Consider the following 25,547-nt stretch of genomic DNA (forward strand, 5'->3'; position numbering starts at 1 on the left):
GAAGCTCTCACGGTTTCAAATTCATTTTGTGTCCAAAATGCAACATATGCAATGCTCCGACGAGTCACACGTGCTGCATTTTTTACGCGCTACATTTTAACGCGGTTGTTGGAGCCAACGCTACCGACCGCACAAAACCAAACGAAGGACAGACGGTAAAATAGTTTTTTGCGCGTGGCGCGTGGCACGGCTGTTAGAGATGCTCTTAGAGTTCACGGCTCTACCTTCATTATTGTTTACTCGCGGCGTGTATTGGTGGTCGCCGCCCACTAGTTGCACCATTCCAAGGAGAGTGCAGAAGCCTGGTATTCCGTATTGACCGACTACATTGTCTCAAAAGGAATAGCAAAAATATATCTGAGTGCTTAACGTGCTGGTGCTTTTCTTTAGAGTATGTTTTTCTTCTGGAGTTACGATAATTCTTTGTAAAATGTAAGTTGTTACACGATTTACCGAGACTCGTTTTACTTTTTGCGAAACATGTCATATATGCTCACAAACAAGTATGTACACCCATCTTTATGTATGTACATATACAGTGGCGATTCTACTGGACATGTTTCAACACGCTCAAGCCTGCCCTTCAAAATTGAAAAACAAAAATTCACTACTAGTTCCCAGCCCATCTCAACCCACTGTCTAAGTGTCTAGCATGTTGTTTCCCCGTTCCAATCTCTTGTACTCAAGTTCAGCCTGCCCTTCATTCTTATTCAAGATTCGCTATTGTATACATACACACATCCTAATCGATAAGCAGCTCTGAGAGATTGAGTCGACGTGTCTCGAGATTGATGAAGCCAAAATATGGCAATTTCCTATACGCCTAACTGGGGCAATGAACAATGTAGTTTCGCATGGTTTACTATTTGGATATATTTAAAAGTTATCTATTCAATATGGATTCATAATTGTATTTCATTACATTGGATATATTTAATACGCCTAACCGCAGTCACCCACAGTTACAATAATACTTAGAGTATTTTCTTTTTAAGTACTACGGCAAGCTTTTTGTGCCTTGTAACGGAAGTTGTTTTTCATTACATTGCATTAGTCGTTTAAATACTTAGGACATCCTAGTTTCTAACATTCTATAAAAAGAAATTATCTCAAAAATACATGTATGTCTTTTTTTTGCGAGGAAAAAAAATACATGTATGTCGCCCACATAATGAATGGCAACCATGATAGTTTTCCAAGAAATAATCGAGTGAAGATGGGGGCCACCAGTAAATCAGACATTTTATGAGCGAAGACGTGATCGGCACATGTAACGCACGCAAATCATACCATACATTTTTCTGAGTTATTGCTCAAGATAAACACCACACAAAATTTAGACCATGCCGCACAAAGAATGATTTTGTGCCGAAGCAACAAAACAATTCGGCTGTGTGTACACGCGACTGTGTGGCAGTAGCAGTTGACCGTGTGAACTCGTCCACTCGCGTCTCCGCAACAGCAGCCGAAGCTCCTCTCCCCTCCCCTGATCCCCGTCTCCGCCGCTCCTCTTCCCCAAATCCGTCGAACCCCAACGCCAATCCACGATCTCCTCGCGCGCCCCCGCGGAGTGCTGCGGCCCCCGGCCGATCCTCACAAGGTCCGTCTCCGCCGCTTTTCCCGCTCAGATTCCGCTTCAAGTATCATGTCCTTTCTCCGGGAAAGACAGGAAATTGGGCGCCGTTTCTGAGCTGCGCCGTTCTCTGGTTTCTGGCAGGCAGGCAGGCTCTTTTTTTTTTTTGAAGCTAGGCAGGCAGGCCCTCGTTACATGGATTGGCGCTGCTGGGATCGTGCCGCGGCGTAAACCCTCGTGCCTGAGCTGGCCCGGTTCGGCCTGGTTGGTTGGTTTGGTCAGGTCTTGGTGGACTGAGTGGTTCCTGGAGGAGGAGCTGTTTGGGGAATTCTGGAAGCTGGTGGAATTGGAGTCGCTAGACCGCTTTAGCTTTGTGGAGGGTTACGGAATAATACGGTATCACGGTGCATGGGAGGTGAGCAGTTGGATTAGGCATAAGGTGGGGATCAGGGGGGATTTTGGTTAGGAAGGAGGGGGATGGGAGGCCTCTGCTCAAAGGTCTCGGCAGTAGACAAGTCGCCGAGCGACACCGCGCTCGGCAGGAACCAGGTGTTCGATCATGAGCCGGTGGTGTTGTTGAAGGAGGAGGAGGAGAAGAAGTCGGTGTCCGAAGAGGCCGCGACGAAGAAGGTGGAAGAGCAGCAGTCTTTCTCGTTCTTGGAGAGCGTCGTGCCCGGCCTTGCTGCGTACAATGGTACAGATGCTGAGCACACAGGGTCCAGGACACCACAACTGGCTCGGACACTGTCGCAAAGGGCTGGTCTGGGCAAGGCCAAGGTTAGAGGAGTTTTTGTGCCATTTCTTTCAATCTATGACGAACTAGGCCGCAGGGTACCGCATTTCGTTAACTGATAGCTTTTCAAAGTAATTCTCCGGTCCTTAGTTTGTTAGATTGTACCATGATTGTAGTGACATATGGCGTTCCTGTTTTATCATATGCATAGGTACTATGTTTTTTTTTTACTGTGAGAAGAATAATTAGTCAGGTAGCTATCTTATGAAGAATAGTTTTGCTTATTACTTATTAGCAACCTTACGAAATAAAGTGTCCATTACACCAAGTGCCCTTTTTTCCTTATTCTAGATGGTGCACATGTAGTTGAGTCTAGTGAGCGCATTGTATCGAATCCAACTGTAGTGGGTTGGATATTTTCTGATCTTTTCGCGGTACTGATATGCTAAAGCAGGGAATTAGAAATCCTAAGTTATAACTTCCAAGCAAACACTTCAATGAGTATATAACACTCACCCCTGTTTAAAAGTCTTGATTAACAATCGCGAACGATTTTCAGTGATATATAGTCGTGAGCTAAGTGTGATTAACAATATTCTGCAGTTACTTTTGAATTATTTAATGCCGAGGAAAAACTCATGTCATCTTGCAAAATAAACCAAACGGCCAGATGCATGACTTTGCACATAATGAGCTCATCCTTCCTGGCTATCCTATGCAAGGTTGTTCCATGCAAGCAGCAAAAAATTCTTCAATTATTTTGGGCTTCTCGGGCTTAAATAGCAAAAATTGTCATGCTATGAAAATTATTATGTAATAGCCAATAAAAGATGCAATTTTTGTGAGCTTTTCCTACTATAAGGACCACTTTGTTTTTTGCATTTAAATTAGGTCTACACTTGTCTTTGCTCTTTTCGAGTGTCTAGAGTGTTCATTCCATAAAACATTGTTAGGCTGCTTAATGTTTGCTTGCTATACTGACTATTGAAACAGGTTTCGGAAATGAGCACAATTTTAGGTAGAGCTAGCACTGTTGGACTTGGGAAAGCTGTGGAGGTTCTAGACACACTTGGTAGTAGCATGGCGAGTTTAAATGCTAGCAGTGGCTTTGTTTCAAGTTCTGGAGCAAAGGGAAATAAAATATCTATTTTGGCTTTTGAGGTGGCAAACACAATAGTTAAGGGTTCCAATCTAATGCGTTCTCTGTCAAATTCTAACATAAAGCATATAAAAGAAGTGGTGCTTCATTCAGAAGGTGTCCAACACCTGATATCCAAAGATATGGATGAACTACTTGAGATTGCAGCTGCTGACAAAAGGTAAGTGTTGAATCTACACTGCTTATTACTCCCTCCATTTTAATATATCTATCACCGGCCTTATGAGTGGCCATTTAAAAATATATGACCATTGAAGTAATTGAGAATGCAGTTAATATTTCAATACTTTGCCCGTACTTTAATGCTTTGGAAGGAGTTAAGTGGTAGCATGCCATTTTATAGGGGGATGCATGATGATTTTTCATTAAATATATGTAAGATTAGTGCTACCTTCGTCTGTGCGTATGGTAGGCTGATGACAGATATAACAAAACAAAGGGAGTCGTTTCATTACCCCAGTAGAACTGTATTCACTATTCGGAGAACTTCAGCAGAACCTTTCTTGCATCTTCTTGTCAAGTGGTTAATTGTTTTGTTTGATTCCAACAGGGAAGAGTTAGATGTATTTTCAAAAGAGATTATTCGTTTTGGCAATCGTTGCAAGGATCCTCAGTGGCACAACTTGGACCGCTACTTCGAAAAGTACAGTTCGTTTTCTATCCGTGTCTTTGGCAAAGGTGATTATTATAAGGTACTAACTTGTGTTTCACTGTTGCCATTCTTAGGTTGGTGTCAGAAAGAACTTCCCAGCATTCCCTGAAACGAGATGCCGAGACCGTGATGCAGCAGTTGATAATTTGTGTTCAGTATACAGCTGTAAGGATCACCATGCTAATTTAGCATGGTTTTTAAATAAGTCATTTGCATTATGTGCCATTTTGATTACTTAAATTTTGCACATGATCGTAACTGTGCAATGAATTTAGCACTGAATGATAGCTACATGCTGAATAGAACGTAGCAATATCTGGGCCATTTCAGTTGTCAATACTTCGTTTGAGTGGTCCATGATCAAATTTGTTCGTTTACTTGGATTTTTCTAGTAACTGTTGCATTTGCTCCAAGCCTGCAAGTGCAAAGAACCATGTAGTGTACTCCTTCTAGTTTGAAAAGTAAGCATCAAACATTTTCAGTTTTGACCATCAATAAGATTGGCTGCATACTAATAGATTCGTCTTGAAAGCAACAATGTATTGTGATTGAAATTCATAATCAAACTGGTATCTTGTGGACTGTAAATTCCCAAAGCGACCTATATTTTTTCGGCTTTTGCTAGATGTCCGTCTTTTGAACTTCTGATATTATTCTGGTCTTTTTTTAATAACATGAGTTATTCTGTTTATTGATTTCATGTTATTGACTTTGCTTCACTTATTTACATTTCTCCCCTCAGGAATTATATCATGAGTTGCATGCATTGGATAGGTTTGAGCAAGACTATCGTCGTAAACATCAAGAACATGATGACTTGAATTTAACAGGTTATTTTTGTTTCTGAACTGTAGGCCTGTTTGATTTATCAGGCCTAGCTGCACATTTTGCATGTTTTTAGCTGGGTTTGTCCTGTTCTCTAACTATTTAAGAAATACTCCATTACTTTTTATGAATAAACATATATCCCATTAGATGCAGTCTTCGACTAGGTTGCTTGTATAGTTCTTATGTTGCCATTTATCGATATTCTCTAAAAACCTATGTTTTTAAAGCGTCCCTAAGGCGACGCCTAGGCGTCGAAGCGCTCCCCCTCCGCTTTGGAAAATCGACCGCTTTGGGCGCCTAGGCGTCCAAAGCGCCCGCCTAGGCGCCAAAGCGCCCCCCCTCCCTAAGGCGGTAAGGCGTCGCCTTAAAAACATAGCTAAAAACTCATCCCAAAGTAATTCCTTTCTTGTGTGCATAGTAGTACAGAATACAATAATATGGTGCATCTCAATGATTTGTGGGCTTTCCATTAGAAAAGTCTTTAAGGATTGATATTTATCATTGGATGCCGCTTATCTGTAAAACTATAATCTATAGCTACATAAGAATCGCGAGTTAAGTTCAATCTAATCAATCCAGACCAACCAAGCGGGACTGGTCCAATGGATGAGAAAATACGTTGGAGCCTTGCACTATCATCACTCACACAGCATCACCCTCTTAATTGCACAACTACTAGTTTTCACCAACTAATTGCCCTTTACATCTTGACGTTTCAAATTCTAGCATATTCACCCTCTTCCATTTGCACGCTGTGCTGTTGCGGAGGGTGCTCCCCTTGGCCCCTTCTCTTGGGTGCTTATCTCACTACATAATTGTTATGAGTTATGATATATACCTCCTCGCCTCGGTTTCATTTGTCAGTATGCATTCATGCAATATATAATGTGTAAAATGTGCATTGCACTCAGAGGGATGCTAGTGACGAGCTAAAGGAAAACTTATGATTTATTTACAGGTGACAATCTGCATATACTAAAGCAGGAAGTGAAGAGCCAAAGTAAGCATGTTAAAAGTTTGAAAAGAAAGTCACTTTGGTCCAAGAATTTGGAAGAGGTCAGTAGTACAGAGTTTGGTATAATAAAATCTATTACAATAAGAAATGCTGGCTCTAGGAAGGCATTGGTTATGTTGTAGGTTAGCACTAGATGTTTAAACTACGTGGATATATCACCTCATGCTCCCAGATTTGAAGAAAACTACTCTTTTTGCAGGTGATTGAAAAGCTTGTAGACATCGTCCACTTCTTAGATCTGGAAATTTATGATGCCTTTGGTCATGCTGGTATTGATACTTATGGCTGCTGTCTTACAAGAGTGAATGTTGTTGCTAGTAATTATGGTGGTTCGAAGGATCATATATATGCTTTGCTATAATCAACTTCCCCCGCATATGATTTAAGAATGCATTCTGATGTCTTTGGTTAAGTTTTTCTGATATTTGTTCACTAAAAAAACTTAAAGGGGTTGGTTCTTTTGCCTGGATAGATGACCCTCAGTTTCTTTTCATCCATATCGAATAAACCTCTTATAGAATTTAGCTAGTTTTGCACCCTTAGCCAAGCAAAGGTAATGTATCTTTATTGAGGACATGCCCTGAACTTATTCACGCTCAGCAAGGGGGGATAAGGTACATACTACCTCTGTCCGGAATTTACTTGTCGCAGAAATGGATGTATCTAGATGTATTTTTAGTTCTAGATACATCCCATTTCTATCCATTTCTGCGACAAGTAATTCGGGACGGAGGGAGTATGTTCCATGCTATAGTATAAATGTGTTCTTGGGTTTTTGTCGCAGCTATCGAAAATATGTTAGTATGTCCGGTGCTCAGTTTAATTGCATGTACTTGCTATGGAGTGTGCAATGGTTTTTTAGGAAAGAATGGCTTTTGTGCATGCATGAACACACACTTTAACCCTGCAATATGGTAATCTAAATTGTTTACCTCAATAGGTAACGTAAGTGTAGGCTGATTCTTGTCAAAACATTGTGATCTTATTATGAATTGTGGCAATGATTTAGAGGTTCCTGCTCCTATTAACTGTAGAGAGTGAAGAGCCACAAGAACCCGTGAAACGCCATAATAGATTGGGACCAGCAGGCCTTGCGCTCCATTATGCAAATATCATCAGTCAGATTGATACACTTGTAAGTTAACTCTACTGGAAATATCACAACTATTCTGCAATCACAGTAATATCACAGATTCTGATCTATCTCTAATACAAAGATGTCTGCTCCAGTTCAAGATTCTTACAAAATTAGCAACATTTTCATAGGCTACATATGTTGTGCAGTCACCCTTTGTTGTGGCTCACGCAATTGTCATTGGTTTTGGGCACCCATTATCTAAAAAGGATTTGCGACTTGGCAGGTTTCCCGGTCAAGTTCTATCTCTTCAAACACGAGGGATAATCTATACCAAGGTTTGCCGCCTACTGTCAAATCTGCTCTCCGGCCTAAGCTACAATCTTTTGAGATAAAAGAAGAGGTATGCCACACTGGGGGCTCATATTCGCTTCTACTATGAGTAGACAGTTGTGAATCGCGATGCCATGCTGTGGAATCGTGAATCATAATTCCTTGCTATGGTGATGTATCTTATAACACTGGAACATGGTTATGCTAAATGGATGCAGCTTACGGTTTCTCAAATCAAAGCTGAAATGGAGAAAACTTTGCGATGGCTTGTCCCTATTGCCCATAATACGACTAAGTACTTATTATCACCTATGACCTGTTCTTTTTAATTACAAAAACTATCCATATCTGATGAGAATGTGATTATCTATTCATATCAGGGCACACCATGGCTTTGGTTGGGTTGGAGAGTGGGCAAATACAGGGTTAGCTTATGATTGCAATAATTTGGAAGATAACTAACGAAAATAGAATTTCTCAAGAGTGTCAATCTTTTTGTTCTATGCAGATCTGAGCTGAGCTGCAAGCTATCAGGACAGATGGACTTGACCCGGATCGAGACACTGTATCATGCTGAGAAGGACAAGACTGAAGCACATATCCTTGAGCTTGTTGTGTGGCTTCATCATCTCATCAGTAAATCCAGAACAGCCAATGGAGATATAAGGTCTCCTATCAAATCTCCTGTCCGTTCACCGACACAAAAGGGTCATACAATTAGGTTGCAGCTGGACCCAGCGAACAATTCATCGCCGATTCTCACACCAGAGGATCAGGATATGCTAAGGTGTGTCAAGTACAGGAAATTCGTCCCTGGGATAAGCAAAAGTCAAGAATTCGACACAAAGTCGAGGCACGACAAACATAGCAGATTGTGCAAGAGCAATAGCCATTCTCCAACCAGTGGCAACAGGAAAGATCTGCTATCATTTAGGAGGTTCTCCATGCTCCCTGTCATAGACTTCGAGATTGATAGGACAAAGGCTTTGGATTTGATTGACAGGCTTGATGGTCTGGAAATTCAGTCAGGAATCAACTGAAAGAAATGTGAATGAACCTGGATACTGTGTAGTCATCTTCTATCCTGAAATCCATAGCTCTGGCAAGGATGTAAAAAGTCGGTGTTTACCTACAGGCTACGCGAGGCCACCCGTCCGAGGTGAAGACCTAGCAGTATGTCAATTTGAGAGTAACTGGTGTAGCAAACATTGTATTATATGCCATGTTCTGAACAGAAGAGCGGAGTTATTGTAAAAACTATCTAATGTTTAGTTGCTTGTATAAAACACAAGTTTTGAAGAAAATAGGATATCTGTGTTGTGAATATACATGGCCTGCAAATTCCAGTGCTTGATGAATTGTTTAACAGCATAACATTTCAAATGTGGATGTAAGGCCAATCAAATTTCACCAAAGTAGCCATGGGTAGTCTGGTAAATGCGAGCGAGCATTTAATTGCGCAAAATTGGAACCAAGTTCCATTTATTCATACTTAATCTGTAGCAGATTACAAAATAGAGTTAAACCAACTTTCATATGCTCATACAGATCAGCTCAGACCCCTAGAGGCCTTGACAACCATGTAACTACATGGCAATTTCTGATGTGCCATCAAGACTTGTGATGTAGGAATATAGCCACCCTATGCTCAATAGATTCCTCACTCCACACATAGGTTAAGGTCCAGAGAAATTGTCCTATGATGGCGACATTGTGATTGACGTGCGTCTTACGGTGAGTATGATCTCTGGTAAAGTGTTATATTCATTGTTCATGTTGGAGGTCTCTCTAGGGCAACCCAACCAAATCTTCCTTTCCGGAAGTCGGATAAGATGCGGAAAGCTGCTTGGGTGGTATCTCCATTGAACAAGTGGACCGAGAGCTTTGTGACAAACCTGTAAAATGTCAACTATGGTATAAGAACATTGGCTCAACTCCAAAAGTTCTAATATCATTTCAAAGAACTGAGTTGATCAAAACATACAATTTGCCGCAGTCACTGTCTACATCAATCTTGTATCGTTTTCGAAATGCTTCAGAACCTGTTTCACACAAACCTGTTAGTAATGATTTTGATTCGCACCCACACTTGATGATGGAATGGTACGTAGAAAATGTTATTTTTCTTTGCAACTGGAGAGAGTATGCAACATATCATTAGATTGTCGGACCACTCACCCACAGCCGGATGTCTTAACAATATCTGCACAAGAATTGCTGCCACATCAGCAAAATCATATGACCTTTCTCCAATATCATCACAGATAGCAAGCTTAAGTGCAGCTGCCTGATCACTAATTCTCATTGGCAAAATTCCAGGTGAGTCTAATAGCTCTAGATCCTTCCCAAAACGAACCCACCTGTTTGAGGTTTCAAATGTTAGAATTTGAATAGAGAAAACATCACATTGTTTCCTACTAAGAGAAACTACAATATGTGTATAGAACAACCATCAATGTTAAGACCACGTATGCAGCAGAGTAACTCACTTCAGTTCTCTTGTGACACCTGGTCTAGGTGCTGCTGGACACATTCTTCGTTTTAGCAAGCGATTAATCAAGGAAGATTTACCGACATTTGGGTATCCAACAATTCCAGCTCGAACCTTCAAACAAAAACAAGGTACAAGTACAACAGAGACAATGAATAAGGTAAACAGATCGTCGTTACCTGGATGGTTACTTAATTGAAAAAGGATCAAGAAATATTGCCTTTCCACAAGTCTGCCAAATAAATCTAATGTAACTAACAAACCAATGACTTTACACAAGTCTTCCAAACAAATCTAACTGCGGCCTATATGAAACCGAAGTTTTTCAGAGTTCAGAAGGGATGCACGCAAACATTCTATGATATCGTAACCAAGTTGCAGAGTGTACCTCTTCTTATTGAAAAGTTCCCGAAAAAATAATTTGCATGTATAGAGGGAAAAAATGACAGAAAGCAAAACAAATCAATTGAGTTACCGGACGAGGAAGCAATCCCTTTTCTCTTCGCCTTGTGTTCACAGTAGATGCTGCTGATTTTGCCATTCTGCCTAATTTCATCGTACCCTGACCACGAACGGGAAAGTGATATACTGCATCAGGGCATAAGCCAGTATATACCTGACCAGTTGGCAACAGAGATTACATAACGGCTGTCTTACCATGCCCAGCTGGCCATTTGAGTAAATAACTTTGATACCCTGACTAGAAAAGTAAGTTGCCCATGCATTTCTGTCGTCGGCCGACACCATGTCCTCGCGGTTCATCACTATGATCCTTCTCCTGTTGCCTAGCCAGGAATCCATCTGGTCATTCAAAACATGTCTCAGCACAATCAAACGCCGCCGCTTCTAGAAATAAACACGAGAAACCGCCAAGACCACTACCTTAGGATGGGTGGTTGCCAAGGGAATTCTAGCATCCCGGACCTCTATGACAACATCCATGAGCTTTAGCTGTCCTTTCAGTTCCTTCTCTGTTTTTGCAATATGACCAGGATACCACTGCAAGGTGCAGATAGCAATGAGATAATGAACACACTGAACATTAGTAGCTGATTTTGATAAACTAGAACTGTTACTACGTTGAGCATATATGTAATGAGTGTTAATTCCATTATTAAAGCACACCTGATTTATACCTGCACCGGGCGCAGGGATCTGGTCCAGTACTGCAAATCAGCGTCTAAGGTTTCCCAGAACACGTCTTCTCTGGACTCCTCGTCGGCGTACCGCGAGAGGCCTAACCTCTCTTTCTCGTACAGACCCAGCAGTGTGTCACCAAACTAATCATTTGAAGCAAAGCAATGTAAACATCAGAGCAATACAATTTTCACCATTCCAACTGATAAACTCATAATTTTCTGTAAGCAGCATCCCTAATTCGATACCCTAATTCTCTGTTTGATTATCTGCAGGAATCGAATCCACGAGGCAGGAGCATCGTACCACGGGAGGTGTCGCTGACGTCGCCCTCGCCGTCGCCGCTCGACCATGCTGTCGCCGGAACCGGAGGGAGGGCCGCGCAGGGGAGATGTACGGGTGGACGGCTGGGCCGGAAGGGGCAGCGGGGAGGCGGCGCGTCGGGAGGAGCATGGGGGCGGCGGCGTGGAAGGAAGCCGGCGAAGTAGGTCTGAGAGGGGTCGAGCTGAGCGGAGCTCGGGTGCCCACTGTGTGCAGCGAGGGAGAGGGATTATGGCTGGGTGGCCCAAACCTTATCTTTCTCGCTTTCTTTTCTCTTTCTGTAAATTTTACTATACTGTAGTCAGCACAATTATTTTTTCCGCAGAAACAGAGTTACAATCAGCTGGAACTAGTAGCTCGGTACACACAGGAATTTCACATAGCCAACAAGCAGTCCTACCTCACTCTGTGCGTTCGGTTTATTCAGTTTACATGGTTCGATTTGTACGGTTTTTCGGTCTGTACGGTATTAATACTTCGGTAAATACTATTCGGTTTCGGTATATATCAAATTATTTCGGTATGGTTTTGGTATATACCGTAATAACCAAAGTTGACACGAATTTAAAAATGACGTCATAACAATTTACAAATTTATGACTCAAAAGACATACAATTTTACACAAATTCTATATAACTATATATATATATATATATATATATATATATATATATATATTATATATGCATAAATGGATTCATCCATTGGTTAGTATAACGTGCTTAGCATTTTTTAAAGCCAAAAATGACTATGTTACAAGAAAATTGTACGTGCTTGGTAGTGAATTTGACTCATCTACAAGAAAAATGACAACTTGTATGATTATTTGCCTCCAGAAATATTAATTTATTTTTACTTCGATTTTATTCGGTTAACCATTCGGTTTTTCGGTATATACCATAAAAACCAAAATTCAAAACGGTATGAAAAGTACATACCATACCAAAACCAGAAACCATAAAATCTGTAAAATTGGTTCGGTTTGGTTTATTTTTGGCATGGTTTTTCGGTTCGGTTTCAAAATGCACAGAGTGAGTCCTACCCTCCATTCTTCCATGGCCAGCTAGACAGTCTGTAACCCAATTATGTTCACAAGTAATTGATAACCCACAAGTATAGGGGATCGCAACAGTTTTCGATAAGTAAGAGTGTCGAACCCAACGAGGAGCTAAAGGTAGAGCAAATATTACCTCAAGTTCTATCGACCACCGATACAACTCTATGCAGGCTTGACGTTCGCTTTACCTAAAACAAGTATGAAACTAGAAATACTTTGTAGGTGTTGTTGGATAGGTTTGCAAGATAATAAAGAGAACATAAATAAAAAGTAGGGGCTATTTAGATGAAGACACACCTAAGTTAGTTTTAGTAAAGAGCTTTTTGTTACGAAAAAGTTATTTGTCCCTAGGTAATCGATAACTAGACCGGTAATCATTATTGCAATTTTATTTGAGGGAGAGACATAAGCTAACATACTTCCTCTTCTTGGATCATATGCACTTATGATTGGAACTCTAGCAAGCATCCACAACTACTAAAGACCATTAAGGTAAAACCCAACCATAGCATTAAAGTATCAAGTCCTCTTTATCCCATACGCAAACAACCTACTTACTCGGGGTTGTGCTTCTGCCACTCACGCCACCCACCATAAGCAAATCATGAACATATTGCAAACCCTACAGCGGGAATCCCTCATGCTTGCGCGTCACGGAGAGCACCATAGGACAACACCAATAATAAAATATGCAACTCAAACCAATCACGATCATCAATTAACCCATATGACAAAACGAATCTACTCAAACATCATAGGATAGCCATACATCATTGGGAAATAATATATAGCGTTGAGCACCATGTTAAAGTAGATATTACAGCGGGTAAAAGAGGGGTTACACCGCTGCATAGAGGGGGGAAGAGTTGGTGATGATGGCGGTGAAGTTGTTGGTGAAGATTGCGGTGATGATGATGGCCCCCGGTGGCACTCCGGTGCCACCGGAAGCGAGGGGGAGAGCCCCCCCTCCTTCTTCTTCTTCCTTGACCTCCTCCCTAGATGGGAGAAGGGTTTCCCCTCTGGTCCTTGGTCTCCATGGCATGGGAGGGGCGAGAGCCCTCCGAGATTGGATCTGTCTCTCTGCCTCTCTTTGTTTCTGCGTTCTCTGATTCTGTCCTTTCACCGTTTCTTAAATTCCCGAAGATCCGTAACTCCGATTTGGGTTGAAATTTTAACACGGTCTCTATCTGGATATTAGCTTTCTTGCGGCGAAAGAAGGGCATCAACCGCCTTATGGGGTGGCCACAAGGGCCCAGGGCGCGCCCCCTGCCTCGTGGCCCCCTCGGGCATCGTCTCACGTTGATTCTTCTTCCCAAAAATCACATATATTCAAAAAAATCTCCGTCAATTTTTATCCCGTTTGGACTCCGTTTGATATGGATTTACTGCGAAACAAAAAAACATGCAACAAACAAGAACTGTCACTGGGCACTGGATCAATATGTTAGTCCCAAAAAATAGTATAAAAAGTTTCTAAACATATATGAAAGTTGTATAATATTGGCATGGAACAGTCAAAAATTATAGATACGACGGAGACGTATCAGCATCCCCAAGCTTAATTCCTGCTCGTCCTCGAGTAGGTAAATGATAAAAAAGATAATTTTTGATGTGGAATGATACCTAGCATAATCTTGATCATGTAATCTAATCATGGCATGAATATTAAGACACGAGTGATTCAAGGCAATAGTCTATCATTTGACATTAAGACAATAATACTTCAAGCATACTAATAAAGCAATCATGTCTTTTCAAAATAACAAGGCCAAAAAAGTTATCCCTACAAAATCATATGGTCTGGCTATGTTCCATCTTTACCACACAAAGTATTCAAATCATGCACAACCCCGATGACAAGCCAAGCAATTGTTTCATACTTTTGATGTTCTCAAACCTTTTCAACTTTCACGCAATACATGAGCGTGAGCCATGGACATAGCACTATAGGTGGAATAGAATATGATGGTGGAGGTTGTGTGGAGAATACAAAAAGGAGAAAGTCTCACATCAACGCGGCTAATCAACGGGCTATGGAGATTCCCATCAATTGATGTCAATGCGAGGAGTAGGGATTGCCATGCAACAGATGCACTAGAGCTATAAGTGTATGAAAGCTCAAACTGAAACTAAGTGGGTGTGCATCCAACTTGCTTGTTCATGAAGACCTAGGGCACTTGAGGAAGCCCATCGTTGGAATATACAAGCCAAGTTCTATAATGAAAATTCCAACTAGTATATGAAAGTGATAACTCAAGAGACTCTCTATATGAAGAACATGGTGTCACTCTGAAGCACAAGTGTGGTAAAAGGATAGTAACATTGCCCCTTCTCTCTTTTCTCTCATTTTTTATTTTTATTTCTTTTTTTGGTGGGCTTCTTTGGCCTCTTTTTTGGGGGCTTCTTTGGCCTCTTTTATTTTGATAACCTCACATGGGACAATGTTCTAATAATGATGATCATCACAATTTTATTTACTTACAACTCAATATTACAACTCGATACTAGAACAAAGATATGACTCTATATGAATGCCTACGGCGGTGTACCGGGATGTGCAATGATCTAGCATAGCAATGCCATCAAAAAACGGACAAGCCATGAAAACATCATGCTAGCTATCTTACGATCATGCAAAGCAATATAACAATGAATGCTCAAGTCATGTATATGATGATGATGGAAGTTGCATGGCAATATATCTCGGAATGGCTATGAAAATGCCATGATAGGTAGGTATGGTGACTGTTTTGAAGAAGATATAAGGAGGCTTATGTGTGATAGAGCGTATCGTATCACGGGGTTTGGATGCACCAGCGAAGTTTGCACCAACTCTTGAGGTGAGAAAGGGCAATGAATGGTACCGAAGAGGCTAGCAATGATGGAAGGGTGAGAGTGCGTATAATCCATGGACTCAACATTAGTCATAAAAAATTCACATACTTATTGCAAAAATCTATTAGTCATCGAAACAAAAGTACTACGCGCATGCTCCTAGGAGGATAGATTGGTAGGAAAAGACCATCACTCGTCCCCGACCGTCACTCATAAGGAAGACAATCAATAAATACCTCATGCTCCGACTTCATCACATAACGGTTCACCATACATGCATGCTACGGGAATCACAAACTTCAACACAAGTATTTCTACAATCCACAACTACCCACTAGCATGACTCTAATATCACCATCTTTATATTGCAAAACTATTGCAAGGAATCAAACATATCATATTCAGTGATCTACAAGTTTTATGTAGGATTTTATGACTAACCATGTGAATGACCAATTCCCGTCATCTCTCTAAATAGATATAAGTGAAGCAAGAGAGTTTAATTCTTTATACAAAAGATATGCCCACGCTCTAACAAATATAAGTGAAGCAAAAGAGCATTCTACAAATGGTGGTTTTCTATGTGAAGAGAAACAGGCAATCCAAACTTCAATAGATATAAGTGAAGCACATGAAGCATTCTATAAAGCCATAGTCAAAAGATATAAGTGAAGTGCAATAAGCACTCTATAAATCAACCATGGACTATCTCATACCAGCATGGTGCATAAAAGAAAAATGAAAACTAAATGCAAAAGACGCTCCAAGATTTGCACATCGCATGAACGAAACGAATCCGAAAACATACCGATACTTATTGAAGAAAGATGGGATGCCTTCCGGGGCATCCCCAAGCTTAAACGCTTGAGTCTCCTTGAATATTTACTTGGGGTGCCTTGGGCATCCCCAAGCTTGAGATCTTGCCTCTCCTCCTTCTTCTCACATCGAGACCTCCTCGATCTCCGAACACTTTATCCACACAAAACCCAACAGAAAACTCGGTAAGATCCATTAGTATAATAAAGCAAATCACTACTCTGAGTACTATTGAAAACCAATTCATATTTTGTTTTTTGCATTGTAGCTGCTGTAATATAACTTTGACAAGGCTTAATACACTGATAGAAATCGATAGTTTCATCAAAACAAGCAAATTATGCATCAAAAACAGAATCTGTCTTAAACAAGATAGTCTGTAGTAATCTGAACATTCACCATACCTCTGGTACTCCAAAAATTCTGAAAAAATTAGGAAAAATAAAAAATTTGTATATAAATACAGTGCAAAAAGTTTCAGAACCGTTTGACGTTCCAGCAAAAAAGGTAAAATCACGCACTACAGCCAAAGGTTCTGTTCTGCACCGCACAAACGAACAAGCAATGTAAACATCCTAAAGGCAAACTTTGGCACATTATTTTTATAATACAAAGGAATTGTACAAGGGGATACTTATTTTTGTTGAGAAGTTTCTGTAATCAATATTCACAAAGTTTCCATGGGCATGAAGTTCAAGGCTAGTTCCCATTTTAACAATGATCGTCTTTCTCACTTTCGCTTTTCTTTTTGAAAAAGTTTTAGGTTTCCCTCTTTATTTTTTTGTTTTTAAACTATATAAAAGCACTCAACAGAAGTAAATGACTCTCCAAAACTTCCGGGTTGTCTCCCTGGCATCGCTTTCTTTAAAGCCATTAAGCTAGGCATATAGTGCTCAAGTAATGGATCCACCCGGATCCCAAGGTATATCAAAGCCAATTTGAATTAGCAATGATTTGGCATTTAGTAGTGAGCACAAAGTAACATATATCATGCAACAACGAAGTCTAACTCTCTTCCTATGCATCGGCATGTCATAAAAGAACAATTCATGCACACATAGTAAAGGCCAATGCATATTATAAACAGTTTCTTGCAATTTTATCGTGTTGGAAACATAGAGAGGTGGAGATGTAGTTACTCTCTCGTAATAATTGCAAGTAGGAGCAGCAAGCACATGCATATTACATTCATCAAAATCATCATGTGCAACGGTAAAATGCAACCCATCAACATAATCCTTAATAAGAGCAAACTTCTCCGATATAGTGTAGTTTGGAGAATTCAAAAAGATAATAGGACTATTGTGTGTGGGTACAATAGCGACAATTTCATGTTTAACATAAGGAACTATAGCAAGTTCATCTCCATAAGCATAATTCATATTGGCATCTTGGCCACAAGCATAGCAAGCATTATCAAAAAGGGATATTTCAAGAGAATCAAGGGGATCATAACAATCATCCTTCGGTAAGCACAAAGGGAAATTAAACAATGTATGAGTTGAAGAGTTACTCTCATTAGAAGGTGGGCACGGGTAGCTAATCCGCTCTTCCTCCATTTGTTCTTCGCTCTCCTCATCATCTTTTTCATCCAATGAGCTCATAATTTCATAAATTTCTTCTTCCATAGACTCCTGCAAAATATTAGTCTCTTCTTGGACAGCGGAGGAGACCTCGATATATGGTTTAACATAGGCATTAGAAGCATAATTCTCATAACAATATTCAAGTATGGTAAAATTTTCAGATTTGTAAAGAGTAGCATCATACGTTTCAATCAAAGAAGCAATTTCATAAGCACCCTTAAAAGCAACAAATTCTTCAATTTGTTGAACATCATAGTAATTATAAACACCCTTAGCATAAGAAGATACGATTCCATTATCACTAAACAAAAATTGGTAGGGAAGGTGTTTCTTACGGTCTTCAGAACAACAAGTAACATCATATATTTCACATAAATTCCAAGCATAGCATTGCAAATGATGAATTTGATCCAGTAAACGCTTCCCTTTTTTAGATATACGGTGACGCACATAACAAGCATGCTCATCTAAGAATTTGCCCTCAACTAAGCTAGTTGGAGTTTCAGCACGAGCACATAGGGATCGAAGATGATCCAAGTAATAAGCTTCAGGAGTGTGATAGATTTTGAGTGGTTCTTCAACCATTGGTTCAGTAGGTACAACTAATTTTTTTTGTATTTTGCGTTTCCTACCCATAACTAAAGATAGAAAACAACTAAGAACAACAAATAAAAATTACTTAGTGATAAAGCAAACAAGCACACACAAAAATATTCACCCCACGCTATGACTCCCCCACAACGACGCCAGAAAAAGGTCTTGATAACCCACAAGTATAGGGGATCGCAACAGTTTTCGATAAGTAAGAGTGTCGAACCCAACAAGGAGCTAAAGGTGGAGCAAATATTCCCTCAAGTTCTATCGACCACCGATACAACTCTACGCAGGCTTGACGTTCGCTTTACCTAGAACAAGTATAAAACTAGAAGTACTTTGTAGGTGTTGTTGGATAGGTTTGCAAGATAATAAAGTGCGCATAAATAAAAAGTAGGGGCTGTTTAGATGAAGACACAACTAAGTTAGTTTTAGTAAAGAGCTTTTTGTTACGAGAAAGTTATTTGTCCCTAGGCAATCGATAATTAGACCGGTAATCATTATTACAATTTTATATGAGGGAGAGGCATAAGCTAACATACTTTCTCTTCTTGGATCATATGCGCTTATGATTGGAACTCTAGCAAGCATCCGCAACTACTAAAGATCATTAAGGTAAAACCCAACCATAGCATTAAAGTATCAAGTCCTCTTTATCCCATACGCAAACAACCTACTTACTCGGGTCTGTGCTTCTGTCACTCACGCCACCCATCATAAGCAAATCATGAACATATTGCAAAAACCTACAACGGGAATCCCTCACGCTTGCGCGACACGGAGAGCACCATAGGACATCACCAATAATAAAACATGCAACTCAAACCAATCACGATCATCAATTAACTCGTAGAACAAAACGAATCTACTCAAACATCATAGGATAGCCATACATCATTGGGAAATAATATATAGCGTTGAGCACCATGTTAAAGTAGATATTACAACGGGTAAAAGAGGGGTTACACCGCTGCATAGAGGGGGAAGAGTTGGTGATGATGCGGTGAAGTTGTTGGTGAAAATTGAGGTGATGATGATGGCCCCCGGTGGCACTCCGGTGCCACCGGAAGCGAGGGGGAGAGAGCCCCCCTCCTTCTTCTTATTCCTTGACCTCCTCCCTAGATGGGAGAAGGGTTTCCCCTCTGGTCCTTGGTCTCCATGGCATGGGAGGGGCGAGAGTCCCTCCGAGATTGGATCTGTCTCTTTGCCTCTCTCTGTTTCTACGTTCTCTGATTCTGCCCTTTCACCGTTTCTTAAATTCCCGGAGATCCGTAACTCCGATTGGGTTCAAATTTTAACACGATCTCTATCCGGATATTAGCTTTATTGCAGCGAAAGAAGGGCATCAACAGCCTTAAGGGGTGGCCACAAGGGCCTAGGGCGCGCCTGACCCCCTGGGGCGCGCCCCCCTGCCTCGTGCCCCCTCGGGCATCGTCTCGCGTTGATTCTTCTTCCCAAAAATCACATATATTCCAAAAAAAATCTCCATCAGTTTTTATCCCATTTGGACTCCGTTTGATATGGATTTACTGCGAAACAAAAAACTTGCAACAAACAAGAACTGGCACTAGGCACTGGATCAATATGTTAGTCCCAAAAAATAGTATAAAAAGTTTCCAAAAGTATATGAAAGTTGTATAATATTGGCATGTAACAATAAAAAATTATAGATATGACGGGGACGTATCAGTAATCTTACATAACAAGTGGCTTTTGATTTCCGAGATAAGGTGGTCATTCACGGTACGAAAAACCTACATGTGGTGAACGCGTTCGGAAGTGACAGAAGGGAGTTTGCACAAGGAGTTACCTAGGTTCAGGCCCTAACGGTGAGGTAATACCATACGTCATGTTTTGGATGTGTATTAATAGTGGAGCACCTCGTGCTAGGGGGTTACAAAGGGGATGATGAATATAGCTACCGAGAGTATGTCTACGGAGTAGATGGCTGAAAACTACCCCTAACCTCGCCTTATAAAGGGAGCGAGAATTAGGGTTTACAGACTCACTAAACAACATTGTACCGAGGGTTCCTTTGCGTGTACAACTCTTCAAGATGCTTCTTTCGCCCTGCGCTAGGTCCCCTGGACTGCTTCCTGGAGCCAGGCTGCCTCCTGGATCTTGAGGCCAACCCAACATTGTGCTCATCGGTCGATGGGCCATCCCTTGGTGTATTGCATCGTCAGTAGCCCTCGAGCGTGACTGGATTTTGGAGTCTCATGTTCTTTGGGGATGAAACCCAGGTGGACTCTTTTGGTTCTAGTGACAGATGCATTCCGTCTTTCCTGGTTTGGCTTCTTGAAGCTTTCGAGCTAGTGGATTTCATGGCCTCCTGCAGATTGTGCCTTAAAGGTGACGACAACGGCACATCTTCATGGCCCCAAGCCTTGTAGCTTGTGGGCAACACTTCTGCTGCCCGAGGTATTTCGGCCTCCATCTCGCGTCGCAACGAGCGGCCATCCCCGTCTCTCGCGGCTTCCAGTCTTGCTTTTGAGCCGAATCCTTGACGGGAAGGCCATGACGACGACCCATCAAGAGGGTCGGACCCGGTCTTGCGGGATCACAGAAAACCTCCCCCAGCGAGTCGCGACCCAGTTAATTTGTAACAGTAATTTCATCTCGCCTCCCGTGCCAAGGATCCACACGTCGCCCTACTTCCGAGGACCGTGTTTCCATTTCATGCTCTGTGCACATCTTTATAAGCCACGGGGGATGAAAAAGGTTGCATGCCTTCTTTTTCCTCCAACCTTTCTGACGGTGCAAAATACTGTCAGACCCCTCGGTAGGGTTCCTGACGTGGTTGGAAGTTCCGGGTGTTGGGGAACGTAGTAATTTCAAAAAAATTCCTATGCACACGCAAAATCATGGTGATACATAACAACGAGAGGGGAGAGTGTGTCCACGTACCCTCGTAGACCAAAAGCGGAAGTGTTAGCACACGCGGTTGATGTGGTCGTACATCTTCACGATCCGACCGATCAAGTACCGAACGCACGGCACCTCCGAGTTTTGCACACGTTCAACTCGATGACATCCCTCGAACTCCGATCCAGCCGAGCTTTGAGGGAGAGTTTCGTCAGCACGACGGCGTGGTGACAATAATGATGTTCTACTGTCGTAGAGCTTTGACTAAGCACTGCCTACAATATTATCGAGGTGGACTATGGTGGAGAGAGGCACCACACACGGCTAAAAGATCCAAGAGATCAATTGTTGTGTCTATGGGGTGCCCCTCTCCTCCATATATAAATGAGGGGAGGATAGGGCCGGCCAAGGGGAGGAGGCGCGCCCAAGGGGGGAGTCCTACTCCCACCGGGAGTAGGACTCCTCCTTTTCCTATTTGGAGAAGGAGAGGGAAGGAAGAGGAAGGAGGGAGGAAGGAAAGGTGGGCGGCCCCCTTCCCAATTCGAATTGGGCTTGGGGGGTCCTCCCTTGCTCCTTTCCACTAAAGCCCATTAAGGCCCATATACCTCCTGGGGGGTTCCGATAACCTCCCGGTGCTTCGGTATTATCCCGATCTTACCCGGAACCATTCTGGTATCCAAATATAGTCGTCCAATATATCGATCTTTACATCTCGAACATTTCGAGACTCCTCATCATGTCCGTGATCATATACGGGACTCCGAACTACCTTCGGTACATCAAAAACCATAAACTCATAATATAACCGTCATCGAACTTTAAGCGTGCGGACCCTACGTGTTCGAGAACTATGTAGACATGACCGAGACACGTCTCCGGTCAATAACCAATAGCGGAACCTGGATGCTCACATTGGCTCCTACATATTCTACGAAGATCTTTATCGGTCAAACCGCATAACAACATACGTTGTTACTTTTGTCATCGGTATGTTACTTGCCCGAGATTTGATCGTCGGTATCTCAATACCTAGTTCAATCTCGTTACCGGCAAGTCTCTTTACTCGTTCCGTAATACATCATCCCACAACTAACTCATTAGTTGCAATGCTTGCAAGGCTTAAGTGATGTGTATTACCGAGTGGGCCCAGAGATACCTCTCCGACAATCGGAGTGACAAATCCTAATCTCGAAATACGCCAATCCAACAAGTACCTTCGGAGACACCTGTACAGCACCTTTATAATCACCCAGTTACATTGTGATGTTTGGTAGCACACAAAGTGTTCCTCCGGTAAACGGGAGTTGCATAATCTCATAGTCATAGGAACATGTATAAGTCATGAAGAAAGCAATAGCAACAAACTTAAACGATCAAGTGCTAAGCTAACGGAATGGGTCAAGTCAATCACATCATTCTCCTAATGATGTGACCCCGTTAATCAAATGACAACTCTTTGTCTATGGCTAGGAAACATAACCATCTTTGATTAATGAGCCAGTCAAGTAGAGGCATACTAGTGACGCTCTGTTTGTCTATGTATTCACACATGTATCATGTTTCCGGTTAATACAATTCTAGCATGAATAATAAACATTTATCATGATAAAAGTAAATAAATAATAACTTTATTATTGCCTCTAGGGCATATTTCCTTCAGTATCCCACTTGCACTAGAGTCAATAATCTAGATTACACGATAATGATTCTAACACCCATGGAGTCTTGGTGCTGATCATGTTTTGCTCGTGGAAGAGGCTTAATCAACGGGTCTGTAACATTCAGATCCGTATGTATCTTGCAAATCTCTATGTCTCCCACCTGGACTTGATCCCAGATGGAGTTGAAGCGTCTGTTGATGTGCTTGGTTCTCTTGTGAAATCTGGATTCCTTTGCTAAAGCAATTGCACCAGTATTGTCACAAAAGATTTTCATTGGACCCGATGCAATAGGTATGACACCTAGATCGGATATGAACTCTTTCATCCAGACTCCTTCATTTGCTGCTTCCGAAGCAACTATGTACTCCGCTTCACATGTAGATCCCGCTACGATGCTTTGTTTAGAACTGCACCAACTGACAGCTCCACCGTTTAATAAAAATATGTATCCGGTTTGCAATTTAGAATCGTCCGGATCAGTGTCAAAACTGGCATCAACGTAACCATTTACAACGAGCTCTTTGTCACCTCCATAAATGAGAAACATATCCTTCGTCCTTTTCAGGTATTTCAGGATGTTCTTGACCGCTGTCCAGTGATCCACTCCTGGATTACTTTGGTACCTCCCTGCTAAACTAATAGCAAGGCACACATCAGGTCTGGTACACAGCATTGCATACATGATAGAGCCTATGGCTGAAGCATAGGGAACATCTTTCGTTTTCTCTCTATCTTCTGTAGTGGTTGGGCATTGGTGAAAGTGCGTTATATCGACTAGAGGGGGGGTGAATAGGCGATTTTTATGAAAGTCTTCAAAACGTGGAAGTTATGAAGACAAACGATAGAAATAAACCTATTACCCTGCAGCGGAAGGTAGACTACACTAGGCAAGCCATAGTCAAGTATTCAATAGAGTGAAAGCACAATGACTAATAGCAGCAATGTAGTAAGGATCAGGTAGGAAGATATTGTGAAGCCACACAGAACACGTAGTCACTCAGTGAAGACAAAAGATAGTGCGAACATACAATGACTTCACAAGGAGTAACAGTAAGTAAAGGGAAGGGAAGATGAAACCAGTGACTCGCTGAAGACAATGATTTGTTGGACCAGTTCCAGTTGCTGTGACAACTGTACGTCTGGTTAGGGTGGCTAGGTATTTAGACCTTAGGACACACAGTCCCGGACACCCAGTCCTGAACACGCAGCTCAGGACACCTAGTCCTCACCGTATTCCCCTTGAGCTAAGGTCACACAGACCTCGCCCAATCACTCTGGTAAGTCTTCAAGGTAGACTCCCAAACCTTCACAGACTTCGTTCACCGGCAATCCACAATGTCTCTTGGATGCTCAGAACGCGACGCCTAACCAGCTGGAGGATGCACAGTCCTCAAGTGTAATAAGTCTTCAGATCACACAGACAAGAAGACTTAAGTGATGCCTAATTCTCTTTGGCTCTGGGTGGTTAGGGCTTTATCCTAGCAAGGAATTCTCTCTCAAAGGCTTCGAGGTGGGTTGCTCTCAAACGACAAAATCCGTACTCTGAATTTGAGCAGCCAACCGTTTATGGTTGTAGGGGGTGGGCTATTTATAGCCACTTGGCAACCCGACCTGATTTGTCTGAAATGACCCTGGGTCACTAAGGAACTGACACGTGTTCCAACGGTCAGATTTCAAACTCACACGGCAACTTTACTTGGGCTTCAAGCAAAGCTGACTTGCCCGACTCTGGACAAGATTCGCTCTCAAAGTCTTCACTCGAAGACATAGGTTTTGTTTAAGCATCACTTCAGTCATTCTAACTGGTTCTCTTGGACCCCACTTAACAGTACGGTGGTTCCTATGACTCAACACAGAAGAAAGAGAACTACGAAAGATCTAAGTCTTCGAGCTCCATAGGCTTCATGTGGTGTCTTCTCTTGTCACAGTCTTCAATGTGAATATATTCATATACCACCTTTGACTTCAATGTCTTCATACATTTTTAGGGGTCATCTCTGGTAGGAAAACCGAATCGATGAGGGACTCCTACCTGTGTTATCCTGCAATTCTCACAAACACATTAGTCCCTCAACTAGGTTTGTCGTCAATACTCCAAAACCAACTAGGGGTGGCACTAGATGCACTTACAATCTCCCCATTTTTGGTGATTGATGACAAACTAGTTGAAGTTTTCAACGGGGAATATAATCTGTGAAATTGTAAAGGATAAGGAATTGTCTTCATAAGTTGCAAGGGCTCCCCCTGAAGATGTGCATATAAGTAATTTGCTTTTGGAATGCAAATGCACATGGCAGGTTGTACTTGTGGAGATCCACTTCAACTTATGACGACAATCCACTATGCATGTGAAAGTATATGAAGATAATGACATGCATAATGGAAAATGGACGTCTGCAGAATGATCTAAGTGCGGAATTTATCATCGCAACACAAGGTGGCAGATAAGTAGCAGACGACCATCGAGTTTAAGTGTTACAACTCAAAGAACCAAATGTAGCAAAACGAGAGTTGTAAGCACGAAGCAAAATATAAAGCACCCGCCCATATGGACCCGCTTGAAGACTATCAACCTCATATGCTTCTCCCCCTTTTGTCAGTAAGGACCAAAAAGGTTTGAAGACATAGAGCATCTACTCGTTCCCATGAGGAGTAGGTGAAGCAGCAGGGTCGTTGGTGGTGTTTGGCGGTGCTGAAGAGCTTGGAGCAGAGTCGAAGCGTGCTGAAGGAGGTGGCGGTGAAGTAGCATCGTCTTCATCCTCGATCACTCTGGCATTCATAGTTGCAGCAGAGGAAGAGAACTCAGAGTCTTCAA

The 25,547-nt window shown here is 41.8% G+C and overlaps 2 protein-coding genes across 4 annotated transcripts; one reads left to right on the top strand and one right to left on the bottom strand.

The window, feature by feature from the left end:
* The first annotated feature begins 1,398 nt into the window (after positions 1-1,398).
* LOC119280560 (protein PSK SIMULATOR 1-like) lies at positions 1,399-8,694 on the top strand. 3 transcript variants are annotated; one of them, XM_037561376.1, is made up of 13 exons: positions 1,402-1,600; positions 1,718-2,350; positions 3,300-3,625; positions 4,016-4,108; positions 4,192-4,282; positions 4,860-4,947; positions 5,904-6,001; positions 6,160-6,229; positions 6,995-7,095; positions 7,322-7,438; positions 7,587-7,663; positions 7,749-7,793; positions 7,877-8,694. In XM_037561376.1, the coding sequence occupies exons 2-13, from the start codon at positions 2,051-2,053 to the stop codon at positions 8,406-8,408; spliced, it is 1,938 nt and encodes a 645-aa protein (XP_037417273.1). In that variant the 5' UTR covers positions 1,402-1,600; positions 1,718-2,050; the 3' UTR covers positions 8,409-8,694. The 3 variants fall into 3 exon arrangements, with proteins under 3 accessions (XP_037417285.1, XP_037417273.1, XP_037417280.1); XM_037561383.1 differs by having other exon boundaries at positions 1,722-2,350; XM_037561388.1 differs by lacking the exons at positions 7,587-7,663; positions 7,749-7,793 and having other exon boundaries at positions 1,399-1,600; positions 7,877-8,007.
* A 124-nt stretch (positions 8,695-8,818) lies between these two features.
* Positions 8,819-11,559, bottom strand: LOC119280585 (DAR GTPase 3, chloroplastic-like). The gene is made up of 9 exons (XM_037561396.1): positions 11,303-11,559; positions 10,996-11,139; positions 10,742-10,858; positions 10,517-10,660; positions 10,335-10,421; positions 9,858-9,973; positions 9,547-9,728; positions 9,353-9,410; positions 8,819-9,263 (listed from the first exon to the last, which is right to left on the bottom strand). The coding sequence occupies exons 1-9, from the start codon at positions 11,447-11,449 to the stop codon at positions 9,140-9,142; spliced, it is 1,119 nt and encodes a 372-aa protein (XP_037417293.1). The 5' UTR covers positions 11,450-11,559; the 3' UTR covers positions 8,819-9,139.
* Positions 11,560-25,547: the final 13,988 nt, after the last annotated feature.

Source organism: Triticum dicoccoides, chromosome 1A (assembly GCF_002162155.2).
Source record: "Triticum dicoccoides isolate Atlit2015 ecotype Zavitan chromosome 1A, WEW_v2.0, whole genome shotgun sequence".
Classification (NCBI taxonomy): Eukaryota; Viridiplantae; Streptophyta; class Magnoliopsida; order Poales; family Poaceae; genus Triticum; species Triticum dicoccoides.

Coding starts and splice junctions, on each gene's coding strand:
- LOC119280560 (XM_037561376.1), top strand. CDS start 2,051: ATGGGAGGCCTCTGCTCAAAGGTCTCGGCAGTAGACAAGTCGCCGAGC. Junction 6,230..6,994: donor TGATGCCTTTGGTCATGCTG/GTATTGATACTT, acceptor TATTAACTGTAG/AGAGTGAAGAGCCACAAGAA. Junction 7,439..7,586: donor CTTTTGAGATAAAAGAAGAG/GTATGCCACACT, acceptor AAATGGATGCAG/CTTACGGTTTCTCAAATCAA.
- LOC119280585 (XM_037561396.1), bottom strand. CDS start 11,449: ATGCTCCTCCCGACGCGCCGCCTCCCCGCTGCCCCTTCCGGCCCAGCC. Junction 10,661..10,741: donor TGGCAACCACCCATCCTAAG/GTAGTGGTCTTG, acceptor TTGAATGACCAG/ATGGATTCCTGGCTAGGCAA. Junction 9,264..9,352: donor GACAGTGACTGCGGCAAATT/GTATGTTTTGAT, acceptor GACATTTTACAG/GTTTGTCACAAAGCTCTCGG.